This window comes from Ranitomeya variabilis, chromosome 5 (assembly GCF_051348905.1).
Source record: "Ranitomeya variabilis isolate aRanVar5 chromosome 5, aRanVar5.hap1, whole genome shotgun sequence".
Classification (NCBI taxonomy): Eukaryota; Metazoa; Chordata; class Amphibia; order Anura; family Dendrobatidae; genus Ranitomeya; species Ranitomeya variabilis.
The window spans coordinates 677,952,996-677,976,019 of NC_135236.1; the positions used below are offsets into that span (position 1 = coordinate 677,952,996).

Consider the following 23,024-nt stretch of genomic DNA (forward strand, 5'->3'; position numbering starts at 1 on the left):
TTTTTCCCTTCAGAGTTTTGCTGCCTAGCCCTAAATTGCTGTCTAGCTGCTTCTTACCTCCTCTTATCCTTTGAATGGCTCGGTGTTCACCTGTTTGCAATGGATCTTCAGAGTGTAACTGCAGGTTTGAATAATCTCGCCACGAAGGTACAAAATTTGCAAGATTTTGTTTGTCATGCACCTGTATCTGAGCCGAGAATTCCTTTGCCGGAATTTTTCTCGGGGAATATATCTGGGTTTCAGAATTTTCGAAATAATTGCAAATTATTTTTGTCCCTGAAATCTCGCTCTGCCGGAGATCCTGCACAGCAGGTCAGGATTGTGATTTCCTTGCTCCGGGGCGACCCTCAAGACTGGGCTTTTTCATTGACACCAGGGGATCCTGCGTTGCTCAATGTGGATGCGTTTTTTCTGGCCTTGGGGTTGCTTTATGACGAACCTCATTTGGAGCTTCAGGCAGAAAAAACTTTGATGTCCCTATCTCAGGGGCAAGATGAAGCGGAAATTTACTGCCAAAGATTCCGTAAATGGTCTGTGCTTACTCAGTGGAATGAGTGCGCCCTGGCGGCGACTTTCAGAGAGGGTCTCTCTGATGCCATTAAGGATGTTATGGTGGGGTTCCCTGTGCCTGCGGGTCTGAATGAGTCCATGACAATGGCTATTCAGATCGATAGGCGTTTGCGGGAGCGCAAACCAGTGCACCATCTGGCGGTGTCCACTGAGAAATCGCCAGAGAGTATGCAGTGTGATAGAATTCTGTCCCGAAGCGAGCGGCAGAATTTTAGACGGAAAAATGGGTTGTGTTTCTATTGTGGTGATTCTACTCATGTTATATCAGCATGCTCTAAGCGCACTAAAAAGCTTGGTAAATCTGTTTCCATTTGCACCTTACCGTCTAAGTTTATTCTATCTGTGACCCTGATTTGCTCTTTGTCATCTATTACCACGGACGCCTATGTCGACTCTGGCGCCGCTTTGAGTCTTATGGATTGGTCCTTTGCCAAACGCTGTGGGTATGATTTAGAGCCTTTGGAGACTCCTATTCCTCTGAAGGGGATTGACTCCACCCCATTGGCTAATAATAAACCACAATACTGGACACAAGTAACTATGCGTATTAATCCGGATCACCAGGAGATTATTCGCTTTCTGGTGCTGTATAATCTACATGATGATTTGGTGCTAGGATTGCCTTGGCTGCAATCTCACAACCCAGTCCTCGACTGGAAAGCTATGTCTGTGTTGAGCTGGGGATGTAAGGGGGCTCATGGGGATGTACCTGTGGTTTCCATTTCATCATCTATTCCCTCTGAAATTCCTGAGTTCCTGTCTGACTATCGTGACGTCTTTGAAGAATCCAAGCTTGGTTCGTTACCTCCGCACCGAGAGTGCGATTGTGCCATAGATTTAATCCCAGGTAGTAAATACCCAAAGGGTCGTTTATTTAATCTGTCTGTGCCTGAACATGCTGCTATGCGTGAATATATAAAGGAGTCCTTGGAAAAGGGACATATTCGTCCATCGTCATCTCCCTTAGGAGCCGGTTTTTTCTTTGTGTCAAAAAAAGACGGCTCTTTGAGACCATGTATTGATTATCGGCTTTTGAATAAAATCACTGTTAAATATCAATACCCATTGCCGTTGCTGACTGATTTGTTTGCTCGCATAAAGGGGGCCAAGTGGTTCTCTAAGATTGACCTTCGTGGGGCGTATAATTTGGTGCGAATCAGGCAGGGGGATGAGTGGAAAACCGCATTTAATACGCCCGAGGGCCACTTTGAGTATTTAGTGATGCCTTTTGGTCTTTCAAATGCTCCGTCAGTTTTCCAGTCCTTTATGCATGATATTTTTCGCGATTATTTGGATAAATTTATGATTGTGTATCTGGATGATATTCTGATTTTTTCGGATGACTGGGACTCTCATGTCCAGCAAGTCAGGAGGGTTTTTCAGGTTTTGCGGTCTAATTCTTTGTGTGTGAAGGGTTCTAAGTGTGTTTTTGGGGTACAGAGGATTTCCTTTTTGGGATATATTTTTTCCCCCTCTTCCATTGAAATGGATCCTGTCAAGGTTCAAGCTATTTGTGATTGGACGCAGCCCTCTTCTCTTAAGAGTCTTCAGAAATTTTTGGGCTTTGCTAACTTTTATCGTCGATTTATTGCTGGTTTTTCGGATATTGCTAAGCCATTGACCGATTTGACTAAGAAGGGTGCTGATGTTGCTGATTGGTCCCCTGATGCTGTGGAGGCCTTTCGGGAGCTTAAGCGCCGTTTTTCCTCTGCCCCTGTGTTGCGTCAGCCTGATGTTGCTCTACCTTTTCAGGTTGAGGTCGACGCTTCTGAGATCGGAGCTGGGGCAGTGTTGTCGCAGAAAAGTTCTGACTGCTCCGTGATGAGGCCTTGTGCCTTCTTTTCCCGTAAATTTTCGCCCGCTGAGCGGAATTATGATGTTGGGAATCGGGAGCTTTTGGCTATGAAGTGGGCTTTTGAGGAGTGGCGCCATTGGCTTGAGGGGGCCAGACATCAGGTGGTGGTATTGACTGACCACAAAAATTTGATTTATCTTGAGACCGCCAGGCGCCTGAATCCTAGACAGGCGCGCTGGTCATTATTTTTCTCTCGGTTTAATTTTGTGGTGTCATACCTACCGGGTTCTAAGAATGTTAAGGCGGATGCCCTTTCTAGGAGTTTTGAGCCTGACTCGCCTGGTAACTCTGAGCCCACAGGTATCCTTAAGGATGGAGTGGTATTGTCAGCCGTTTCTCCAGACCTGCGGCGGGCCTTGCAGGAGTTTCAGGCGGATAGACCTGATCGTTGCCCACCTGATAAACTGTTTGTTCCTGATGATTGGACCAGTAGAGTCATCTCTGAGGTTCATTCTTCTGCGTTGGCAGGTCATCCTGGCATTTTTGGTACCAGGGATTTGGTGGCAAGGTCCTTCTGGTGGCCTTCCCTGTCACGAGATGTGCGAGGCTTTGTGCAGTCTTGTGACGTTTGTGCTCGGGCCAAGCCTTGTTGTTCTCGGGCTAGTGGATTGTTGTTGCCCTTGCCTATTCCTAAGAGGCCTTGGACGCACATCTCGATGGATTTTATTTCAGATCTGCCTGTTTCTCAGAAGATGTCTGTCATCTGGGTGGTGTGTGACCGTTTCTCTAAGATGGTCCATTTGGTTCCTCTGCCCAAGTTGCCTTCTTCTTCCGAGTTGGTTCCTCTGTTTTTTCAAAATGTTGTTCGTTTGCATGGTATTCCTGAGAATATCGTTTCTGACAGAGGGACCCAATTCGTGTCTAGATTTTGGCGGGCATTCTGTGCTAGGATGGGCATAGATTTATCTTTTTCGTCCGCTTTCCATCCTCAGACGAATGGTCAGACTGAGCGGATTAATCAGACCCTGGAGACATATCTGAGGTGTTTTGTGTCTGCTGACCAGGATGATTGGGTTGCTTTTTTGCCATTGGCGGAGTTCGCTCTCAATAATCGGGCCAGCTCTGCCACTTTGGTGTCCCCGTTTTTCTGTAATTCGGGGTTTCATCCTCGATTTTCCTCTGGTCAGGTGGAATCTTCGGATTGTCCTGGAGTGGATGCTGTGGTGGAGAGATTGCATCGGATCTGGGGGCAGGTGGTGGACAATTTGAGGTTGTCCCAGGAGAAGACTCAGCTTTTTGCTAACCGCCGTCGTCGTGTTGGTCCTCGTCTTCGTGTTGGGGACTTGGTGTGGTTGTCTTCTCGTTTTGTCCCTATGAGGGTCTCTTCTCCTAAGTTTAAGCCTCGGTTCATCGGCCCGTATAAGATATTGGAGATTCTTAACCCTGTTTCCTTCCGTTTGGACCTCCCTGCATCCTTTTCTATTCATAACGTTTTTCATCGGTCATTATTGCGCAGGTATGAGGTACCGGTTGTGCCTTCCGTTGAGCCTCCTGCTCCGGTGTTGGTTGAGGGTGAGTTGGAGTACGTTGTGGAGAAAATCTTAGACTCTCGTGTTTCCAGACGGAGACTCCAGTATCTGGTCAAGTGGAAGGGATACGGCCAGGAGGATAATTCTTGGGTGAATGCATCTGATGTTCATGCCTCTGATCTGGTTCGTGCCTTTCATAGGGCCCATCCTGATCGCCCTGGTGGTTCTGGTGAGGGTTCGGTGCCCCCTCCTTGAGGGGGGGGTACTGTTGTGAATTTGGATTCTGGGCTCCCCCGGTGGCTACTGGTGGAATTGAACTGGTGTCTTCATCTTCTCTGTTCACCTGTTCCCATCAAGATGTGGGAGTCGCTATATAACCTTGCTGCTCTGTTAGTTGCTTGCCGGTCAACAATGTTATCAGAAGCCTCTCTGTGCTTGTTCCTGCTCCTAGACAACTACTAGATAAGTTGGACTCTTGTCCATGTTTGTTTTTGCATTTTTGTTCCAGTTCACAGCTGTAGTTTCGTTACTGTGTCTGGAAAGCTCTTGTGAACAGGAATTGCCACTCTGGTGTTATGAGTTAATGCCAGAGTTTTAAAGTAATTTCTGGATGGTGTTTTGATAGGGTTTTTAGCTGACCATGAAAGTGTCCTTTCTGTCTTCTGCTATGTAGTAAGTGGACCTCAAATTTGCTAAACCTATTTTCATACTACGTTTGTTATTTCATCTTGATTCACCGCCAATACATGTGGGGGGCCTCTGTCTCCTTTCGGGGTATTTCTCTAGAGGTGAGCTAGGACTAATATTTTCCTCTGCTAGCTTTATTTAGTCCTCCGGCTGGTGCTGGGCATCTAGAATCAACGTAGGCATGCTACCCGGCCACTGCTAGTTGTGCGTTAGGTTTAGTTCATGGTCAGCTCAGTTTCCATCTTCCAAGAGCTAGTTCCTATATATGCTGATGCTATGATCTCTTGCCATTGAGATCATGACACTGTATTAGACATAAAAGAGGGCCTCATACACAGTCTGTTCAGTTTGTGATAAAGTGGTACTCCTAGACTCATAGGGCATTAAGTGCAAAGGCTTCCAAAAATTACAAGCAGGGTCATCCATACACCCTTGAAGGCAACACCTGTAGTGCTTCATTCAAATATTGTGAGCAAAGTATAGTTGTGGTACTCCTCCATAACGCAGATTCTACAGTTTTTATGACCAAAAATATTTAGCGAAATATAAAAAATATTTTCATTACCAGGCCAATTGTTTGTTTTTTTATTTTAACCCACCATAGTTTTACACAAAGCACATTGAACTGTAGGCATGAATCATTGAATCCATAAAAAATTTTGGAAGGTTTTTTTATAGTTTAAACAGCAAAGCAAATGATTTGCCCTTAGAAAGGCTGTTACTATGATGGTTCACCTTCAGCACCAGTATCAACACTACCGGCCTCTGATTCGTTATACTGTGCACACACAGGTCTGGACGAGCACTCTCTCCCTTTAATATGAACGGTGGCAGAGCTGTTCAATGGCGTCAGTGTGTCGAGTTGGGCGGCGCCTATCTTTTTATAACCTCTGATGTCATGCGGGAAGCCAATAACAGTAATGCCACAGCCAAGATGTCTACTGCATTACAGTGATGCAAAGGCAATCCCTGCATGCCTATTGGCTGTGTAACATTCGCCAAACAATGCAGGGCGGGGATTCAAGTTTTAAATTGAGCACCGCCCATTACTCACTGAGTAACGAGTACATCTGAGCACCAAGATATTTGAGTGATAACGGAGTATCACCAAACACATTCGCTCATCCCTATTTATAAGCCAAATTCAGGAGAACTGGACGTGTTTCTTTTATACTTTTTCTTCTGATTGTTCGACTCCTGATTTTGGCCTACAAATACTGATGCAAAAAAGTGACCAAATACTCAACGTGTGAATGTGGCCTTAAAGAGCAAATATCAGAGGGCCCTCAAGAGTGAATCAGTTTTTTTTTTTTAAAGGGAACCTGTCACCCCAAAAATCGTATCTATGCTAAGCCCATTAGCATCAGGGGCTTATCTACAGCATTCTGTAATGCTGTAGATAAGCCCCCGATGTAACCTGAAAGATGAGAAATAAAGATTAGATTATACTCACCCAGGGGCGGTCCCGCTGCGGTCCAGTCCGATGGGCGTCGCGATCCGGGTTCAGCGCCTCCTATCTTCATTCGATGACGTCCTCTTCTTGCAGCGGCTCCGGCGCAGGCATACTTTGTCCTGTTGAGGGCAGAGCAAAGTACTGCAGTGCGCAGGTGCCGGGACAGGTCAGAGAGCCCCGGCGCCTGCGCACTGCAGTTCTTTGCTCTGACCTCAACAGGGCAGGCAAAGTACACCTGCACCGGAGCCACTGCAAGAAGAAGACGTCATCGAATGAAGGTAGGAGGCGCTGGACACGGTCCGCGATGCCCATGGGACCGGACCGCCCCTGGGTGAGTATAATCGCTTTTTCCAGGACGTCCCTACTGACAGCACATTGGAGGACGTCCTTCTCCTCCTTGCAGGGACAGGAAACACACGAGAGTTTAAATATCCGGCTCCACCCTCTAATCCTCAGTGTTTTTCCTGTCCCTGCATGGAGGGACACACGTAGAGAAGCAGCAGCTTACCGAGCTCAGGGGGATCGAGCGGTCCTCCAATCCTTCCCCCTGTCAAGCGGCTCAGGGTCGAAACTCCCCGGAGGGGAGTCCCTCTACCCCAGAGGCCCGGAGTGGGACGATGCTCCGGGAGTGAACCGCTCCCCCCGTTGGGGGGGCTCTCGGTTCAGGACGCGGCGACGATCCAGGCAGCCTCCATCCGGCAGAGCGCGCGGTCAGGAGACGCTACAGCCAGTCGGCACTTCCAGGTTCTGGGGAGCCGCGTCACTTCCGGTCTCAAGGAGCTGGCGAAACGTCACTTCCGGTGGTGTTCTATGAGCGGGGAAAGCAGACGCTCCAACTGGAGAACGCTGTCAGAGCGGTCGCTTCGGTGTTAGCGTCCAGCACCTGCATCAGGAGCGGTATCGTCTGCCTCAGGAACCGGCTATGGAAGACAGAAACGACGAGGAAGGGGTAAGCCTGCCCTGGGCAGTACACCCTTTGTATTATCTAAGCTCCTCGCTCCCTCTAGCCTATTACTCCCTATCTTATATTGTTTAGGATAAGGGAAACCCCGCTGCTCCCCCGGCTACAGCCAAAAAATCTGGGAAGGCCACAATGAAGAGCATCAGATGTCCTGTATGCCATACTAAACTCCCAGACTCCCATGGCAAGACTCTCTGTGCCACCTGTACGTCTAAAGTTATGAAGGATGAGCAGTCATCAATGTTCTCCGAGATGAGATCCCTTATACGGGAAGAGGTGCAGGCTTCTATATCCAGCCTTTCGCATTCTCGGCCTGCCAGTCCCATAACTGGTCGCAAGCGCGCCAGGAAAGAGGAAGTCCAGGGGGAGCCAGAGTATTCTTCTGATGAAGGTTCCGAGCTCAGGGATTCACTATCAGAAGAGGAAGGAGAAATTCCCGTAGAAAACCAGGACAGAGCCAGGAAGTATCTCTTCCAGTCCGAGGAGACAGATGAACTTGTCCAGGCTGTTAGAAATACGATGCAAATCGAAGATACTTCTAAACCACAGTCCAGGCAGGACTTGATGTTCGGGAGACTCGTGGCACGAAACCTGACTGTGTTTCCCATTAGTGATCATATCAAAGCTATGGTCCTAGAAGAATGGAAGGAGGCTGAGCGCCGATTAGTGCTATCTCGTGACTTCAAAAGTCGCCTGCCGTTCGATCCGGAGGAAGTCAAGCTATGGGAAGAGATCCCTAAAATTGACGTTCCCGTAGCAAAGGTCACTAAAAAGACTGCGATACCCTTCGAAGACTCCTCCAGTCTTCGTGACCCTATGGATAGGAAGGCTGACATCCTTCTTAAAAGGGCCTGGGAGGCTTCTGCAGCTTTGATTAGAACTAACATAGCAGCCACTTCGGTGGCCAGGTCTATGTACTTATGGATGGGGAAGTTAGAAGAGCAGTTATCCAATAAGACCCCCCGAGCTGATATTCTGCACTCCTTTCCCATAATGAAGTCTGCAATGGCCTTCTTATCTGATATGACGGCTGAATCAGTCAGATTCTCAGCCCGTAATAGCTCACTATCCAATGCAGCTAGGAGGGCGGTCTGGCTTAGGTCATGGTCTGGTGACAATGCTTCCAAATCCAAACTCTGCTCTATTCCGTTTTCAGGACAGAGGGTGTTTGGACCGGCTTTGGACTCTATCCTCGAGTCAGCGTCCGATAAAAAGAAAGGTTTTCCGGAGGACAAACCTAAACGTTCACAGCCCTTTCGGAGAGGTTTCTTCTCCAGAAAGCAGTTCGATCCTAAAAGTCAAGGTCGGTCCAGCAGAGGATCCTACAGAGGCTCCCGTGGACAGAGTAATAGGAACAGAGGATCTTTCTTTAGCCCATCCTATAAAAATAAATCTTTATGACGCCACTTACATTGGGGGGAGGCTCCGTATGTTCGCAGAGAATTGGGCCCAGATTACTCAGAATCAGTGGATTCTCAGTACCGTTTCCGAAGGTTACAGCATAGAACTTTATTCACCTCCCCCAGAAAGATACATTACACCTACGGTAGTCAAATCAGATTCGGCTATACTAAAAGTCCTACAGGACATGCTCAGGACAGAAGTAATAATTCCTGTCCCCCAGTCAGAGTTGGGGAAAGGCCACTACTCTTCCCTGTTCACGGTCACGCGGCCATCAGGCGACACCCGCACAATAATAAATCTAAAGCCTCTGAATGCATGGGTGAGATACAGAAGGTTCCGCATGGAATCCATTCGGTCAGCAATTCCGCTTATAAACCAAAATGCGGTCATGTGTACTATCGACCTAAAAAGGGCCTATTACCAGGTCCCAGTACATCCCTCATCTCAGAACCTGCTGAGATTTGCTGTAGCTCTGCCAACCCGGACCTGCCACTATCAGTTTCAGGGCCTCCCCTTCGGTCTGGCTTCCGCTCCTCGCGTTTTTACCAAACTTGTATCAGAGATGGTGGCCTTCCTGAGGAAACAGGGCATCATAATAATCCCGTACCTGGACGATTTCCTTCTTGTGGCAGATTCCGTAAAGCTCCTGGAAGATCACAGAGAGCGGACTATCGCACTGATGGAGCATCTCGGCTGGGTACTGAACTGGCAGAAATCCGATCTTCTACCAGAACGAAAGAAAACCTTCCTGGGGGTGCACCTGGATTCCAGACGCAGAATATCACTACTACCCAAAGTCAAGAGAAGGATAATTCAGACTCAGGTCTGGTATCTACTGGAACATCGAGTTACCATAAGAATGGCTATGAAGGTTCTAGGCCTTATGACAGCCTGCATACCATCCGTCAGGTGGGCGCAGTCTCACTCAAGACATCTACAGAAGCAGATCTTGTCAGCTTGGGATCGCCGCCAGTCTTCCCTAGAGGCTCCATTGAGACTGAACAGTCTAACGAGAAGATCTCTCGTCTGGTGGACACGATCAGAGAACTTAGAGGTGGGAGTTCTATGGGTCACCTCTCCTTACGTAGTTATCACTACGGACGCCAGCGCTTGGGGCTGGGGAGCTCATCTGCAGGGCAGAATCTTGCAAGGCAAGTGGCCAGAAAGCATAAAAAGCAGATCATCCAACTTCAGAGAGCTCTACGCCGTATGGCAAGCATTGAAGCACAATCAGCCCATACTCTCAGATCGGCACGTAAGAATCTTTTCCGACAATGTAACAACAGTCTCATTCCTAAACCATCAGGGAGGTCCAAATTATCAACCACTGCAGGATCTAGCAGAGATGATCTTCAGGTGGGCAGAGGACAATGTGCTATCCATTACAGCTATCCATCTAGAAGGATCCCAAAATGTGATAGCAGATTACCTAAGCAGACGGAATCTGTGTCCAACAGAGTGGGAATTGGAACAAAGCATCTTCCAAAAATTGTCGCAGATGGGGAACCCCCAACATCGACCTATTCGCGAGCAGGAGGAACGCGAAGACTCCAAAATTCTTCTCCCTGAACCCCTCGGATCTACCAGAAGGGGTGGATGCCCTGAGTCAGCAATGGGACAACCGCTGTCATATGCATTCCCACCCCTGGCACTAATTCCAGCTGTACTTCGGAAGATCAAGGAGGATCAGGCAATGGTCATCTTGATCGTCCCGTTTTGGCCGAGACGAAGCTGGTTCCCGGTGTTGGGGTCATTAGCAGTCAACAACCCAGTCGAATTACCTATCAAGGGGAGAGTCATCCATCAAGGTCCAGTGTATCACCCAGACCCAAGCAAACTCCGTCTTTCAGCCTGGATCCTGAAAGGGACATCCTGAAGTCAAAAGGCTTGTCAGACCAGGTCATATCTACCATCCAGGGTAGTAGAAAACCCGTTACCTCAGCCATTTACCAGAAAATCTGGAAGCGTTTTTGTTTAGAAGGTGGCAGGTCCAATGTTGTATCAGGTTCCCTGGACATCCCTGGTATCTTGGACTTTTTACAGAAAGGGTTTAACTTGGGTCTTCGACCCAGCACATTGAAAGTCCAGGTGTCTGCGCTAAGCTCATTCCTGGACTATCCTTTGGCATCTCACCCATGGATAATAAGGTTTATTCGGGCCACTCAGAGAATGCGTCCCACTATTAGGCAGCTATCACCATCCTGGGACCTTAACTTGGTTCTTAGGGCACTATGTAAAGGAGTTTATTCTTCGGGGGATAGTATGCCTATTTCTACTCTCACTCGTAAAACCGCCTTTTTAGTGGCGATAACTACAGCCAAGAGAGTTGGAGAGATTCAGGCTCTATGTATCAGAGATCCTTATCTACAGATCAGGGATGACAGTCTAATTCTGAGATTAGATCCAGCCTTTGTCCCAAAAGTAGCCTCTATTAAAAACAGGAATCAGGAAGTAATTCTCCCTTCATTTTGTAATAACCCTGCTAATGAGAAAGAGAGGGTCCTCAACTCGCTAGACGTTAGACAGGGGGTTTTGGATTACCTAAAGGCCACAGAATCTTGGCGTACTGATCCAAACCTCTTTATTTTGTTTGGGGGAAAGAATAAGGGGAAGAAGGCTTCTAAGGCCTCAATTTCTCGTTGGATCACAGAGGTGATCACAGATGCCTATCAGTCAGAAGGTATGTCCCCTCCTTTAGGCTTAAAAGCCCACTCTACCCGTGGGGTGTCCGCCTCCTGGGCGGAGCGTGCAGGAGCTTCTGTAGAACAGATCTGTAACGCCGCAACATGGGCCAGGGCTGACACTTTTTGTAAACACTATAAACTTGATGTTACATCCGGTCAGCACACGGCTTTTGGGAGGAAAGTCCTCCAAGCAGTAATCCCACCCTGAGGAGGTCCTTTGGTACTCTCCAATGTGCTGTCAGTAGGGACGTCCTGGAAAATCGGTATTAGTCTTACCGGTAATTATGTTTCCAGGAGTCCATACTGACAGCACCGGTAGTTCCCCCCCATACGTGTAATATTCTCAGGTATATTCGGATTTGTGCCTATATACTATTTTGTATTATAATTCTGTCATTAAAAATATTTTATTTGCATGATTCCATGATTGGTTCTTGCTACAACACTGAGGATTAGAGGGTGGAGCCGGATATTTAAACTCTCGTGTGTTTCCTGTCCCTGCAAGGAGGAGAAGGACGTCCTCCAATGTGCTGTCAGTATGGACTCCTGGAAACATAATTACCGGTAAGACTAATACCGATTTTCTCATCTTTCTGTCGGAGTCCCGCAAGGTTCAGTTCTAGGGCCCCTGCTCTTTTCCATTTACACTTTTGGCCTGGGACCGCTCATAGAATCTCACTGTTTTCAGTATCACCTCTATGCTGATGACACAGATTTACATCTCTGGACCAGATATCACCTCCCTACTAACCAGAATCCCTCAATGTCTATCCGCTATTTCATCCTTCTTCTCCGTTAGATTTCTAAAACTTAACATGGACAAAACAGAATTCATTGTCTTTCCCCATCTCACGCGACCCCCCCCCCCCCCCCAACGAACCTATCCATTACAGTAAACGGCTGCCCACTCTCCCCAGTCCCACAAGCTCGCTGTCTGGGGGTAATCCTCGACACTGATCTCTCCTTCAAACCGCATATCCAAGCCCTTTCCACTTCCTGCCGACTTCAACTCAAAAATATTTCACGGATCCGTACATTCCTAAACCAAGAATCTGCAAAAACTCTAGTCCATGCCCTCATCATCTCCCGCCTCGGCTACTGTAACCTCCTGCTCTGTGGCCTCCCCTCTCACTCTCGCACCCCTCCAATCTATTCTAAACTCAGCTGCCCGACTAATCCACCTGTCCCCCCGCTATTCCCCGGCCTCTCCCCTCTGTCAATCCCTTCACTGGCTCCCCATTACCCAGAGACTCCAGTACAAAAGCCTAACCATGACATACAAAGCCATCCACAACCTGTCTGTGAGCTTTCGCGGGCAGGGTCCTCTCTCCTCCTGTACCAGTTGCGACTTGTATTGTTCAAGATTATTGTACTTGTTTTTATTATGTATACCCCTCCTCACATGTAAAGCGCCATGGAATAAATGGCGCTATAATAATAATCTTTCAGGATACATCGGGGGCTTATCTACAGCATTACAGAATGCTGTAGATAAGCCCCTGATGCCGGTGGGCTTAGCTCAGATACGATTTTTAGGGTGACAGATTCCCTTTAATAAGGAAAATCCATGACAAACCTCATGTTTTGTTTGTAGAACTTACGGCTAGCATTAAAACATCCATTTATATTGTTCAATGTCTGATTGGTCCATAGTTTTTTCTATTTGTATAGTCTACTAGAGCAAGATTTCTTGCTGTTATTCTACTTAAAGGCATATAACAAAGACCTTTTAGTATTGTTATTGTCCATTCCTCTACTTATTACTGAAAGTGAACTCTGCATGTTCATTTCCCTGAAATGGGAGTTCCTCTGTAATTGCTGTCACCTTTTATAAACCACCAAGTATGTTACCCCTCCGCAATCTTTGTGATAAAAGTGAGTCATTCCGACTTTCAGTTTCATTTCTTTTTTTTCTGCCTCATTTTACAGTCAGTAATGGCTTCTGCAGGTCTAAGAAGAGCTAATACTCCACAAAGAACACAGTTGATTTATCCCATAAAATTATATCTTTATTAAATATATTAAAACAACAGTATATAAGAACAGTACAAGGAACCAATGGGGCTAGTAGGAAACACCAATGTCAAAAATGCACAAACGCATTGGGCCATGAGGTCAAACCACCGCAGTAGTTAATGCTTCAATATCAATAACATACCACAAAAGGTGGATATATACAAAGAATACAAGAATAAATAAGTGGATACTCAAGGAGCACATCATTATGGAATAGCCATCCTGAAAGACAATAATAGTATCATGCCTAATGCATATACGTACACCAATTTGAGCCGCTAGTGGCAACCAGGATATAGCCTATAGTAAATTAAAATTTCAAATTTCCCGGAGGAGTTACCTGATGTGCGTCCACGGTGGGGAGACCTCACGCCCACCCCTTGTTTTTCAGTTGTCCCTTGATTGAGTCCTAGCATACACACTATTAGCACCATTATAGGTGTTTATTTTGCTCTAATAACATGCATATTGTATGTGTGTAAAATGCATGCCGCAATATTATTTTCATTATTAGGTCTAAGAAGAGAGCTGGAATGTTCCATCTGTCTGACCCTGTATACAGATCCTGTAATCCTGAGATGTGGACACAACTTCTGCCGGGTCTGTATTGAACGAGTCCTGAATACTAAGGACGAGTCTGGAGATTATTCCTGTCCTGAATGTAGAGAAGAATTTCAAGAGCGACCTGTGTTGATAAGGAACATAACTCTGTGCAACATATTGGAGGATTTCCTGTCTACCCAACCACATCAGGAAGAGATCACCGGGATCTGCTGCTCTTACTGTGTGGACTCTCCTGTACCTGCTGTTAAATCCTGTCTTCTGTGTGAGGCTTCTCTATGTGATAAACACCTGAGGGTTCACAGCAAAGGACCAGAACACGTCCTCACTGATCCCACCACTTCTCTGGAGACCAGGAAATGTTCTGTCCATAAGAAGATCCTGGAATATTACTGCACTGAGGACGCTGCTTGTATCTGTGTGTCCTGCTGTCTCATTGGAGAACACAGAGGACATAAAGTGGAGTCTCTGGATGAGGCCTCTAAGAAGAGAAAAACTAAACTGGGAAATTTTCTTCAGAAACTGACCTCAAAGAGAGAGGAGACTATGGAAAAAGTCTGGCGTCTGGAGGAGAACTGGAGAAAAGGTCAAGAAAAAATGACTGAAGAAAAGAAGCAAGTCTCTGCCCTGTTTATGGAAATCAGGAGACGGGTAGACAACCTGGAAAAGAGGGTCCTGAGTGAGATCTCCAGGCGGCAAGAGAAGGTGTCACTGTCACTGTCTGATGTGATCCAGAAGCTGGAAATAAAGAAGGACGAGCTGTCCAGGAAGATGAGGCACATTGAGGAGCTGTGTAACATGACGGATCCACTGACTGTCTTACAGGAACCAGACACCGGTGACTTGTGTGATCCTGAGGAGGAGGGAGGTGATGAGGACACAGGAGGACATGATGGAGGTGATCGGGGTGCGGAGCTGATCTCACACATATCACACACATTATCTGCTATGATAAGAGATATAAATGTGATCTTCCATGTGGAGGGTCCTGCAGACATATTACTGGATGTAAACACGGCTGCTAATAATCTCCTTATATCAGACGACCTGAAAACTGTGTCTCGTATTCTAATAAACCAGAATCGTCCAAAAACTGCAAATAGATTCCAGGAGGATCAGGTTTTAAGCAGCAGCAGATTTTCCTCCGGACAACATTACTGGGATGTGGAGGTCAGTAGGTCAGGGGCGTGGAAGGTGGGGATGTGTTACCCCAGTATAGACAGGAGGGGGCGTCAGTCACACATTGGAAATAATAACAAGTCCTGGTGTTTGTGTGGAGGGCGACAGGTGTATAATAATCAGTATTCAGTAATACATGACAGTGAAGTGATCCCGTTACCTCACCAGATCTCCAGTGATAGAGTCAGGATATGTCTGGATTATGAGGCCGGGCAGTTGTCCTTTTATGAGCTGTGTGACCCCATCAGACACTTACACACCTTCACTGCCACCTTCTCCGAGCCCCTACATGCCGTGTTATGTGTACATAAAGGTTGTATAAAGCTGTCCGGATGGGGCAGCAGAAACGAGACATCATCATGAGAAACCTACTGATAGTTAAGGAGTTTACCAGTAAGCCAAAACCAGGAGTGGGTGAAAAGAAACAGAAGTGGTGATGTGTTTCGATTATGTTTTTCCTCGGATTGTTCCTCTCCTGAGTTTGGCTTACATATACTGATGTAAAATACTGACCAAATACTGAATGTGTGACTATGGCCTTATAGTTAATCGTAAAGTTATTTTGGATAGTTAGACAGCTGTCGTCTAATAGTGAGAAACAACTACGAAATACTAAGAAACAACAGAGTGTGGTGAGTGGGTGCAAAATTTACCATCCAAATAGTGTATGACCTATTGGCACTGCTTGTGTATGGAGGTTGGTGGCGCTGTCTAGTTTCACCATGAAGGGCTATGATGAGCTACAAGTTAGTATTGTGCAGTTATCACTACATTAAAATAGAAAATGAGTCTCGGGTCAGGGTCACACAGTGGTTGGCGTGCCGTTAGGTGCTACAGTGCTGTACCCTCGTCCTAACCGTTATAGCAGCTGTGAAACAAATTATAGGGAAATAAGTGTAAATGTATTGATCGATGGGCGTTATTATTAGAATGTGTGATTTTGGTGAAGTAAAAACCGATGACTGAAAAAATTAATAAACTGTGCCATTCTTTCCAGCAAATTGAAGATGGTTCATTATTTTCAGCTCAGTTTACATGTTCAAGTTGTAATACCGAAGAAAGCTGCATCACCGTACTGACATGAGAAACCCTCTATGAATCCTATGGTTGTACGTATCAGGATATAATACAAAAATATATGTTCCTTAGAAGGTCTTAAAATTAGGATTTATCTCTACAGTATTTACAAAAGAAAATCCCATGACAGATGACATGATCAGGATGACCAGTAATTCTCCATGAAATGTCACCCGATAACCCAGCAGGTCGTATGGCGCCTTCTCAAAATCACTAAAGTAGGCAAAACCCTAGGCACGGATGGCAGACACTCCCGATTACTGCAGGAATTAACCTCCATGATAGACAAACCATTATTTTTAATATTCACAGATCCCATAATAACAGGGTCTGTACATCAAGGCTGGCGCAGAGCAAATGTAGTGAAATATTCAAAAAGGGGAGAAAATCTGAGCCTGAAAATTACAGGCCAAGAAATGTAACCTCTACTGTAGGTAAAATCCTTGAGTGTTTCCTAACAGATGCTATCCTGGAGTATCTCAATAAGAATAATCTCAAGACCTAACATCAACATGGGTTTATGAGAGATCGGTCCTATCAAACTAATCTCATCAGCTTCTACGAGGCGGTAAGTTCCAGACTGGAGAAGGATAACACCGTGGATGCTGTCTATCTAGACTTTTCAAATGCATTTAAAACAGCAGTGCCACACAAAAGGTTGGTACAAAGAATGAGAGTAATGGGACTAGGAGAAAATATGTGTAACTGGGTTAACTGGCTCAATAATAGGAAATAAAGTGTGATTATTAATGGAATACACTCGGCTTGGGTTGCAGTTAACATTGCTGTACCACAGGGGTCAGTATTGGGCCCTTGTGATGAGGGAACAGCCGCCATCTTGGACGGGCATACTAACAGAGATTGGCGTGACTCCATTTTATCTCCTGGTCACAGGTCTGCAGAGAGGAGTGCTCCTGGCCCCCACCTTTTCTAATGAATAAAGTTCCTTTCAGTATGCTAATGGGCTGAGCACAAGGTGGCAGGCAGATAGCATTTCAAAGCCTGAGTGAGGAAGCCACACCAGCAGGGAGCTTGGAAGTGCTTGGGGGCTTAACTAAAGCACGCATGTCGAGTAGCCACAGGATACACATTTATTATGGCCGTCCGGTCGAACCGTCTCCAACATGGAATCGTGAATTATGAACGCATCGTCCGAGGTACCGGCTCAAAAAAATATTCCCCTCGCCCTAAAGAATTTGCGCATCTAACAGTGCGACTCCCGTGTCCGTGGGAGGTCTGAAACCCGAGATATAGAGATCAGCCACCCACAGGGACTGAATGGGTCCAGGTTTGATCCCTGTACGACCGGCAGAACAAACCACAGGCGCTGGTACTGCCCGTGTACTGATCCGATCATCCTGAGAGAAGTTATCCCATTTATTAGATATTGGAATAAATCTTGCAGGATTGCAGAGGGGTGGAGATTGCTAAGCCCACCCAGCTACAGGGGGAGGGTCACAGCAGGGTTAAGAGCTGGGACACTTGGAGAGTGTCAGACACAGAAGATGACTAAGGAACAGGGCATATGCCAGCCAGAGGGGGGGGCAAGCACACGCTTTCTGGGGGCTGCCCGGCAACTAAAGTCTTGGACCTGCGGAACGCTGCGCCCCCCGGCTTCCACAAGCGACCTTCAACCTGGTAAATTGACCTCCAGCTGTATACCTTTAAGCCTTGCATTATTATTATGATATTGTACTCTGACTATAACTCTTGATATATTGTGATTGTATATTTCTTGTAATTACCTAGTGGGCCCTTAAGGCAATTAAATCATAAATTAATTTTGGGCTGATCCTTTTACTCTGATTGCAAATCTTAGAATACCCGGCGTGGGTAACAGGGCAATCTCCCCGGCGGCCATTTGCTCTAGGTGCAGTTCCCTTACTGACCTGAGAGACAAAGGGGGCACCGGAGAGCTGTGCCTGTGTAGTGATGTCACGGATTGGTGACGTGGGAGGAACGGGGCTTCCTTCACAGCCCTCTTAACATTTATTAACAACCTCGCAGAGGGCATACAATGTGGAATTTCAATATTTAAAGATGATACTAAATCTGCAAAGTAATCAACACAGAGGAGGATAATGTAATGTCACAGAGGAATTTATGTAAGCTAGAGGCTTGGACTGAGAAATGGCAATTGAAGTTTAATATAGATGAAATGCAAGGTCATGCAGTTAGGCAGAGGAAATAAAATATATAATTATGTACTAAATTATAAAACACTGGGTATAACTGTCGCTGAAAAAGACATGGGTGTATGTGTGGACGGCAAACTCCACTTTAGTGACCAGTGCCAGGCAGCTGCTGTAAAGGCAAATAAAATAATACGATACATTGAAAGAGGCATAGATGCTCCTTAAAGGAACATAATTTGACTCTATATTTGACTCTCAAGGCACTAATGTGGCCATACTTAGAATACTGAGAACAATTTTGGTTTCCAGTGTATAAGGACAAAGCTGAACTTGAGCTGATGCAGAGAAGAGCGACCAAAGTTATCACCAGAATCGGTAGACTACAATACCAAGACAAGTTATTAAATTTGGCGGTTATTAAGTTTGGAAAATCATAAGCTTAAGGGCAATCTTATTACATTGTATAACTGTATGAGGGGACAATACAGAGATTTTTCTAGTGAGCTTTATACACATACGTCTGTGATAGTGACAAGAGGACATCATCTACGTCTAGCAATACATGCTGCAGGCCAATCAGAGGCCCGCAGCTGACGTCGGGGTACACGTGACTGGGTGCATGGAAGTGACTTTATGCGCACCCGTCGCTTGGTCGCTAAAGTCAGCTGTTGGTGTCAGAAGGCGGCGCGGCGGGGGAGAGGATGGAAGGTGAGTAGGAGCGTGTGTGTTTTTTAAGCATTGAACAGCGGCGCTGGCAGGATGGGGGTTCATATACATAGGTTAGGGGAGCATATACATTGAATGAGGGGCATATAGAAGGATGGAGGAGCATAAACGAGTATTAGGGGGCATATGCATAGATTAGGGGAACATATACATGGTTGGGGCATATTCATGGAATGGGGGGTACATACAAGGATGGGAGGTATTTATGCCAGGATGGCGGGGATATATACCAGGATGGGGGCATATACAGTGGGTATGGAAAGTATTCAGACCGCTTTAAATTTTTCATTCTTTGTTTCATTGCAGCCATTTGGTAAATTCAAAAAAGTTCATTTTTTTTTCAATGTACACTCTGTACCCCATCTGAAAAAAACAAACAAACGTAGACATTTTGCAAATTAATAAGTATTCAGACCCTTTGCTCAGACACTCATATTTAAGTCACTGTCAGGACTCTGAACATTTTTTACCTTTTGTGCATTACTGCCCTTTTCCAAGATGGCGTCTTTGGTCTCATGTGCACTGTGTCTTCCTGCTATAAAACTCCACCCCAGCCTTCAGTCTGTGCTAGAGTATTCTGCTTTGCATCCAGCTCCTGACCTCTGATTACTCCCTGGCCTTGCACCTGCACCTGCTCCTGTGAAGCTGTGTTGGAGATCCTGCCACTCTGCTCTGAGTTCCTGCTGCATACACCAGTGTTTGGTAATCCTTCATCTGCTGCTCGTGTTACTTCCATCTGCATTTGCTGGACATGTAAGCTTTTTGCTGCTCTGCAAAACCTGAGACTATTAACCAGGCCTCCCTGGTTGAGCTAAGTTATGATTTGAACTGCCTTATAAGCATATCTATCTGTGTCTGGACTAAGACAAGGATTTATTCGTGTCAAGTTTCCTCAAGAATAAATGTGCTTCATAGACTTTCTGCTTGTTTGCATTTTCCTCTGAAGTTTCCTATAGACTGCTAAGCTGCATTTAATATTTACACCAAGTGTTGTGGACTTAAGTTTCTCTCTGCACCTGTTTGAATCACCGTGTGATAATATAGACTTTACCACTTATAAAACTATCCTGTAGTTGTCTTGTTCCACGCAAAGAGTCTCCTGAGTTATCCCCTATAATTATTACAGGATACTCTAGCCTAAAAAAAAAAAAAGGAGACTGCTGGAACAATGACTGCAGAGAGCAGATTAGAGCAGGTGTTTTCCAGAATTAGATCACTGCAGAAAGATGTGGAAGGTCTGCAAAAGAAGTTTGGAAGCTTTGAACTTAATCAACAAGTGTTTGGACAAACTTTGTAGGACTTAAGCAACCGCATGGCAGCCCAGGAAAACAAACTTGCTGGCATAGAGTCCCAGTATGGATGGACTTTTCAGGACATAAGCACGCAAATAGCTGCACAAGTGACTTTACCCTCTGGGCAACAGCCACTAGCTAGCCCACCTAAGTTGCCCCCATTCAGATTTAATGGTGATCGCGACAAATTTCGTGGCTTTGTGAATCAATTAATGCTATATTTTGATGTGCATGCTGACCGTTTTCCTACGGATAGATCTAAAGTATTATGTGTAATAATGCTGCAGACCGCACGAGCGCTCGTCTGGGCAATTCCGATGATTGAGTCTCGTGACCCACGGTTAAATGACTTGGATGATTTCTTGGCCGCTATGGCATTAATGTTTGATGACCCTAATCGCCGTGCAACCGCTGAATCTGCTTTGTTGTCTTTACGCCAGGCTAAACGTTCTGTTATTGAGTATGCCACTGAATTCAGGAGATTAGCGGTAGATACCAATTGGGACAGTTATGCACAATTGCCTATTTTTAAAAGGGGTCTGTCTAGTATTATAAAAGATGAACTAGCTCGCTCTGAGTCACCACAAGAACTAGAGACATTTATACAGCATTGTGTGTGCATTGACATTCGCCTTACTGTGCGTAGGCAGGAGAAATTTGCTGCATATAACCGTATTTCTAACTTTTCCCTTCCTTCAAAGAGCCTGCAGGTAAAACCTCTCAGGAGGTGGAGGAGGTGCCCATGCAAATTGATTTTGTTCAGAGGCACAAGATCAATAGCGCCGGGAGCATCGCCTTCGTGAAAGTCTGTTTCTACTGCGGCCATTCTGACCACTTCTTGATCAATTGTCCTAAGTGTCCTAGACGGCCTAACAAGGTGCCAGCAGCAGTAGGGGAGTATGACAACTGTGATGATGAATCTGACATCTCTGAATGTAGCCTGCCTTTAAACGCTGTATTCCATTCACTTTCTATGACTTCACCACCCAAGGAGCTGAAGGAAAAGAACTCTCACTGTTCTCTCCCTATTAAGATCCTGTGTTCAGGACAGTGGATTTCCAGTGCAGCTATGATTGACTCTGGTGCAGGTGGCAATTTCATGGATATCATATTTGCCAAGGAACATGGTATTGAAATTCAGCAAAGAGCCTCTCCAATTACCATGGAAACAGTGGATGGGTCACCTTTAAGCTCTGTTTGAAAAAACTGACCGTCACATCCATACATAGACTAAGTGTGAACAGGTGCTAAACCCAGAGTCGCCAACTCCTATACATTCAAGCAAATAAGGTAGCACACTGTAGCGCTGAAAAATGCAAACATGAAAATGTAACTGCATCACTGCACTAGAAATATGAAAAATGAGAGCGTTTAGCGCATAAAAAAGGCCAATTTTATGTGTACCTGGTAGCAGGGGCTGGCTGGCAAATGTTGGCCTGGGGGGCAAGTACACAGCAGTGGCCCATTACCGGCGGCCCATCCTTACTGTGTTTACCTGTGGCTGATTCATAAAGGGAGTAGAGGTAACAAGGCTATAAAAAGATAAAGCTGGAAAAATGATGGGATATTTGTGGTCAAATGGCGACTAAATTCTCATCCACTTCTATCAGTCAGCTACTCAGAGAGGTGTCTGAGACTAGTTTGCACCAGGGTCAGCGTTAGGGGCATGCAGACCAGTTAGCTGCCTAGGGCCCCCGCACCTCTAGTGGCCCGAGTAAGAGGGGCACGGTGTCGCCCCCCTGCATCGTGCATTCCACTTATTGGCTGATACAGTTGAAAGCAGTGATGGATGAGAGTGCGTCAGGTGACACTACCTCTCCCATCACTCCCCCTCTGCCTCTGAAGCTAAGATGCCCTGTATTGTGCACGTGTGCACATACCCTAAGGAGGCCGGGAAACAAGTGTCAAACGACTTCAATATTGTCGATCACGCTCGTTTAGCAGCCTGAACTCAGCACAAGTAAATACAGCTGAAATGTTTCTATCCGATGGTGCAAAATGTTAGAATTTGGGGACCCACTTTAAACTTTTGCCCAGGGCCCTGCTTTGTCTAAAACCGGCCCTGGTTGGCACGTGACTAGTGTTGAGCGATACCTTCCGATACTTGAAAGTATCGGATATCGCCGATACCAATACAAATCAATGGGACACAAGTATCGGAAGGTATCCTGGATGGTTCCCAGGGTGTGAAGGAGAGGAAACTCTCCTTCAGGCCCTGGGATCCATATTCATGTGTAAAATAAAGAATAAAAATAAAAAATATTGATATACTCACCCCTCCGGCGGCCCCGGCTCTCACCGGTCCAAGCGTCTGCCTCCGTTCATAAGAATGCAGGGAGTGAAAGACCTACGATTACGTCGCGGCTTGTGATTGGTCGCGTGAGCGGTCACGTGACCGCTCACGCGACCAATCACAAGCTGCGACGTCATCGAAGGTCCTTCACTCGTTCATTCTTAGGAACGGAGGCTGCTGGTTGCAGCGTTTACAATCAGGGCGCGTCAGAGGGTGAGTATATCCCTATTTTTTATTTTTATTCTTTATTTTACACATGAATATGGATCCCAGGGCCTGAAGGAGAGTTTCCTCTCCTCCAGACCCTGGGAACCATACACTGGGAACTTCCGACATCACAAAAATATCGGATCTCGGTATCGGAATTCCGATACCGCAAGTATCTGCCGATACCCGATACTTGCGGTATCGGAATGCTCAACACTACACCTGACTATAACTATGCAAACTCATACTTGCAATCACTACGCTGGGAACACAAACACGTGACAGTGTGTGCACAGCACTCTATCACAATTCAATAACCTGCCACACACAGACTGACTGCAGAAATTTGTCTAGAGCCCAGAAATCAGTGTTAGAAAAAAAAGTGTGAGGCTTGGAAATTGCATGTTGTCCTCATAGCATTGATTCATATACACTCACCTCCATTGTGAAACAGA

General features: G+C 46.1%; 3 protein-coding genes across 3 annotated transcripts in view; 2 read left to right on the forward strand and 1 right to left on the reverse strand.

The window, feature by feature from the left end:
* Positions 1-23,024, reverse strand: part of LOC143777037 (E3 ubiquitin/ISG15 ligase TRIM25-like) — a 521,945-nt gene that overhangs the window by 131,736 nt on the left and 367,185 nt on the right. The gene's annotated exons all lie outside the window — the stretch shown is intronic.
* The window catches only part of LOC143777040 (E3 ubiquitin/ISG15 ligase TRIM25-like), a 481,784-nt gene that overhangs the window by 40,586 nt on the left and 418,174 nt on the right, over positions 1-23,024 (forward strand). The gene's annotated exons all lie outside the window — the stretch shown is intronic.
* On the forward strand, positions 13,011-15,870 carry LOC143777039 (E3 ubiquitin/ISG15 ligase TRIM25-like). Its single transcript, XM_077266954.1, has 2 exons — positions 13,011-13,031; positions 13,614-15,870. Exons 1-2 carry the CDS (start codon positions 13,019-13,021, stop codon positions 15,200-15,202), a joined length of 1,602 nt encoding a protein of 533 aa, XP_077123069.1. The 5' UTR covers positions 13,011-13,018; the 3' UTR covers positions 15,203-15,870.